At 36.8% G+C, this 5,733-nt stretch overlaps 1 protein-coding gene across 1 annotated transcript in view; it reads right to left on the minus strand.

Annotated features, from left to right (window-relative positions):
- Positions 1-5,733, minus strand: part of PKD2 (polycystin 2, transient receptor potential cation channel) — a 57,194-nt gene that overhangs the window by 39,586 nt on the left and 11,875 nt on the right. The window contains exon 3 of the mRNA XM_004390147.1: positions 3,355-3,468. Coding sequence (XP_004390204.1) covers positions 3,355-3,468 — 114 coding nt within the window. The remainder of the gene's footprint in view (positions 1-3,354; positions 3,469-5,733) is intronic.

Consider the following 5,733-nt stretch of genomic DNA (forward strand, 5'->3'; position numbering starts at 1 on the left):
GTGGATGAATAACATCCATCTTCTCAGTTTCTTCTCCTTACTAATTTTCTGAAAGTTTCTGCTACTTATTTAGAAAGGAATGTCTCCTGCTTTTAAAAGTGACATTACCTTTTAAAACATGTTTCTAAGAAATGCTGAAAAGCTAGCAATGATCTATTCATTAATATTAAATGTTGCAAAATAAGAGATGTGATACTTTTAAACTAATATGTTCTAAGCTGTTCTAAGTTTTCTTCCTGCATAGAAATGGTGCTTAAATATTAAGCTGCAGTAACCTAAAATATTAACAGGTTGATTAGAATTAATATGAAGTTTATTCAAGTATCACACACGCAGTTTTCTTTTTGTAAAGTATAAGGTTAGTCTCTAAGTCAGCCTAGAAATCAGTGGCCTCCAAGAACTTAAGAAAAAAAAAACTACAGTATGCTCAAGTACTTTTTCCATGTTTGTTTTCTAATTCAGCCCTTTAGAAATTCAGAGACAGACACTGAAGTTCTGTCTTCTCCAGGTTAACTCTCTCCAGCTCCATAAATTGCTGACCATGTTACTGGAGACATGATCTTTGAGTCTTTCCCACATGATAAAACTTCTACTGGCACATATTCTGTTGATCTCAATCCCTTTAAAAGCACAGCAGTCTCACCACTGAGGAGAAGCAAAGTGGGCCATGAGCTTTTTCATTCCAGATTCTACACTGCAGTTCATGCATCCTAAGACTGCCCGACTCTTGGGGTTGCCTCACAATAGAAATGACTCTTTCATCTCTTTGAAGACTATAAAGCGCTGTGTCCCTCAGCTAGTACTCGAGTACTTTTTCCTCGATCATAGTGGAGGACTTTCATTCAACCTGTTAAATTTCACCTCACTAGGATCTGCTCATCATTCTAATCTGTTGAAATTATCTTGGATCTAGATTCAGTCATCTTCATATCAGCTACTGCTCTGAGCTTCACATTATCAGTAAAGTTGATATTATCAATGTCTTTATCTTAGTGAATTAATAAATCACACAAGATTGATCCAAGAACATCAGTCCATTAATTAAAGCACACTGGGTGGAGTTCACTTAAGTATATGATCATTCAGCTCAAGTGGTTCCTGAAACATAGGAGGGACTTTTTCAAATGCCTATCTCCAGCATTCCTCTGACCTATCAGCTGTGGACCACATTTAAAAGGAAGTAGGAATAACCAAGCTTGACTTACTCCTGACATAGTCTCACTGGCTCCTAGTGATTCCTTCCCCCATTGCTCAGAAACCATCTTTTAAATTACTTGTTTTAAAATCCTGCCAGCAATATCATCATCAAATGACCAAGAATAACAAACTAATTACTCTGTGGTTAAAGAGATAATATACTTAACCCTCTGCCCTTGCATCTTATAAGCTCTTATATGAAATAATTAGGGTTCTGGAAGGCATCCTGACATAATAGGAAAAGTACAGATATTTTACATCACAGAGACCTGGGTTCAAGTGGCTGTAAGCTGAGTAAACTTGGGCAAGTTACTTAACCTCTCTGAGCCTTAGTTTCCTTTATCTGTAAAATATTTATTTTGAAAGGTTGTTATAAAGATCAGAAATAATACATGTAACGATCCTAAGATGGTTTATTCTGCTGACTTGCTTGGTGCCTGTTATCCATCCTTTTTCCTTCCAATTTCTCTCATTTGTAATGGAAATGTCTAGCTTTTGCCTGTTCCACCATTGTACTACAGAAGCAGGTAACTTGCATTCTAGATTTCACAGTGAAGAGGAATTTCTGGATTTTGGACTTAGAGTTTATTTAAGACTTTTGCTGTGATATGATGGGGTGAATGTGTTTTACACGTGGTGAGGATGTGAATTTTGGGGGGCCAAAGGATAGAATGTTACAGATTGAATTGTGCCCCTGCCCAAAATGTGTGTCAACTTGGCTAGGCCATGATTCCCAATACTGTGTGACTGTCCACCATTTTATCATCTGATGTGATTTTCCTATGTGTTGTAAATTGTACCTCTACGATGTTAATGAGGCAGGATTAGAGGCAGATATGTTAATGAGGCAGGACTCAGTCTGCAAGATCAGGTTGTATCTTAGGTCAATCTCTTCTGAGATATAAAAGAGAGAATCAAGCAGAGAGACAGGGAGACCTCATGCCACCAAGAATAAAGAACCAGGAGGGGAGCACATCCTTTGGACCTAGGGTTCCTGCGCTGAGAATCTCCTAGACCTGGGGAAGATTAATGACAAGGACCTTCCCTCAGAGCTGACAGAGAGAGAAAGCCTTCCCCTGGAGCTGGCACCCTGAATTTGGACTTCTAGCCTCCTAGACTGTGAGAGAATAAATTTTTGTTTGTTAAAGCCATCCACTTGTGGTAGTTCTGTTATAGCTGCACTAGATAACTAAGACATTTGGTATCTGTCATGTAATAGCAGCAAGAGAAAAATTCTTCCTAAAGATCATTGACAATGGCCGAATTATTTCATTTGGAGCAGCTAAGTGCCCATCAAGGGCTTACTTTCTACTTTATCAATGTTAGTTTTGGCCCTCTGTTTTTAAAATCAGTCTACTTGACTGAAAGGAGAGGCATAACACAGGAATTGAGTGATCCCACTTTCTCTGAAATTCAGAATTTATTCTTACTTGAAACCAGAGGTTGCCTTGAGTTCACCTTCGAAGTACTTACTAATATATATGGGTTACTCTTACAAATAACAATGGTATTTCTCTTGTGTGAGGTATGCAGATGCTGCAATAAAGAAAGGCATAAATAAATAGTATTATAGAAGATCTGTTTGGTGAATCTATCATAAAATGCAAATCTATTACTAAGGATTTGGAAGAAATTATGATAAGGTAGAATGAAGGCATTGATATAATATATCCAAATCCAAAAAAGGGACTTTTAAATATGTACTTCAATGAAAGTAGTATTAGGTGCCATTATTTGTATTTCCCAAAGACTAAGCTTGAAAAGTCATTCTGTTGAAAACAGTTCTTTTGTATGCTTTATGCTAATTAATGCAATAATAGTGACACTATATTTATAGTTAAGAAATCTAATACAAAAATCCTTTCACTTGGTTTTCTGGTGTCTGGAAGGTTGTCATGTGCATCTCATACTGAAAATGGTCACAACATATAGTGAAACTGGCGAATCACATAATGTAGAGTTTTAATTAATGTCCACCTGAATATAGAGGAGAACTTTCCCAAATTCTAGAACTGAACTGAAGTAGAACTGAAAACAGAGCTGAGAAGACTTCTGAACTGACTCTTCTGGGGCGTATACACTTCCTTGTAATTATAATTTTGACAGGTCAAATATTTTAAAAACTTTTCCTTTAATGGAAGGAAATATTCTACTTACAGATACACAAGACTATGAGAAAAAGGAGGTATGTGACCAGTTCTCGTAAAACACTTTTAAGGTATTTCTCTCGGTTAGTGTTGCTTTCCTCCATGAGTCTTGTTCCCCAGAGACCTTTAAAATAATAATGGAAGAAAAAAATATCATTTTATTTTAAAAATCTCATGAACAGCAAAAGGGATAAAACAAAAGAAAAAGTACAACCTTTAACCATATATATATATTTAAAGCACACTCTAAATGCAACTGAGAAATTGTTTTAGCAGGAGTGTCTTTTATTTAACCACTTGACATCAAGTTGATTCTGACTGGTTAACACGCTCAGCTGCTAACCGAAAGGTTGGGGGTTTGAGTCCACCCAGAGGCACCTCAGAAGAAAGGCCTGGTGATCTACTTCTGAAAAATCAATGATTGAAAGCCCTATGGAGTATCATTCTACCCTGACACAAATGGGGTCACCATGAGTCAGGATCAACTTGATGGCAACTGGTTTTTTACCTTTTATTTAAGAACACATCAGCTCTACTGTCCCAACTGTGCAAAACACAAGGCAAAGATCTGATCATTTTCTAAACTCCCAAACCCGTTAGCAAATAATATTAGTAAAAATTTCAAAAGATAACAGGAAAAGAGGGCAGCCTGAAAAAAGGAGATTAAATAATGGTGCATAATACACCAGTTCCTTCTATTTGGGGGATGATACAACCTGGTAATTATCCTGTTACTAAACCCAGTTAAGTACATGATGTGACTATGTTGCAAACAATACATTTTGGCTCACCCCTGATGAAAAGAAGTGCTGGCTGGAACATCATTTCAATAGGAAAACCTCTATGAAGCTTCTAATACACTGGCATAAAAGATCTGCTCTGTACCTATCTCCATGCTACCAAGAAACTGAATAACTTGGTGAGTGATTGCATGGTTAGCAGAACAGATTTTTCAAAAGCCAATTAACACATAATCTTTAAATTAAAAAGAAATGACTCATCCCACTTCTCTCTCTTTGGAGAAAAAGTAAAATCAGCAGCCATGTTCTATATTTTAGCAGATGGAAAAAGTGTTGGACTGGCTAAGAGAGGATGACATAACCCTCCGTGAGCTTGCTGGAGAGAGCCAGTAACCGCAGCATTTGGACTCAGCCAGCAGACAGACGTGGTGGCTGTCCAAACCCCTGTTAATGAACAGTGAAAGAGCTGAAGTCACATTCCTGGTTACTTGGAAAATTCTTAACATTTTCAAAATAAATAAATAAAAAGAAAAGCTTCTCAAACCTTTCAGTGAGGTAGGCTGTTAATGGAAGCCAGTCTGGCATCTGCATGCTACCCACACTTTTTATTTCACATACCTTAACTCATTCAATAACTTAAATTCACACAGCCACTTAAGCCACAGTCAAGCCACACAACAAAAAGAGAAAAAATAGTATATGATCTTTTGCTTCAAAGACATGACTTAATCACTAGTGTTTATGTATTTTTAAAGTTTTATAATTATATATTAGTCCTACTCCTAAATTGGAGTATTTCATTTCCTTCCCAAATTTTCTTTAGGAAAATCAGCATCTGAATTCAAGGACACTGTGTTACGCATCATAGGTTTCACCACACTCAAAGTGGAGCATAACTTATGACTAGGTTTACTGCTGCCAAGATCTGGTAGTTGTCAGGGAATTACTCACTCAGAAGAAATGCAGCAAGCAGAATGTTTGCTCGCTGAAATTGTATCATATTAAAGAATTATTACAAACTTAGATGACATGGAAAATTACAACTCAGAATAACACAGAGGCAGCCAAAGACTAGGCTCAGTAGCCCTGGACACAACCACACCACTGATTTGGGTATATTTCTCTTGCAGGCCAGGTCTCCAATCTACACAAGAGTAGAGCCTGCTGGTCTCTTAACATCAGGAAAGACTGTTGCCCTACCTCATGCGGTTCAGTGATTTCACTCTTTTCCATAGTTTATAAACAACTATGCCCTAAGAAACAGTCATGGTTCTTAATGTTTACAAATGGCATTTCTTGACCTATAAATAGAAGAAACAAACCCCTATCAGCTTTTATTCAAGCTAAACCTGGCAATTTAATTCTGCCCTTGAATGAAGCATTCCAAATGAAAAGAAGTCCCCTTATTTATATTTTTACATAGTACACTTTTATATATTTACATTTTCTAAATTACTCTATTATCTCCTCAAATACTTACTATTTTAAAATTTTCATACGATTTTCCTACTGGGCCTGTATGTGGGATCTATCTTAGACGACAGAGATCCAATCATATTCTTTTTTAAAAAATTTTTCCCATACAAAAATTTATACCTACATTGTTATGTGACTAATTGCTCTCCCCATACCGTGACAGCACACTCCTC

The sequence above is a fragment of the Trichechus manatus genome, unplaced genomic scaffold (assembly GCF_000243295.1).
Source record: "Trichechus manatus latirostris isolate Lorelei unplaced genomic scaffold, TriManLat1.0 scaffold00286, whole genome shotgun sequence".
Taxonomy (NCBI): domain Eukaryota; kingdom Metazoa; phylum Chordata; class Mammalia; order Sirenia; family Trichechidae; genus Trichechus; species Trichechus manatus.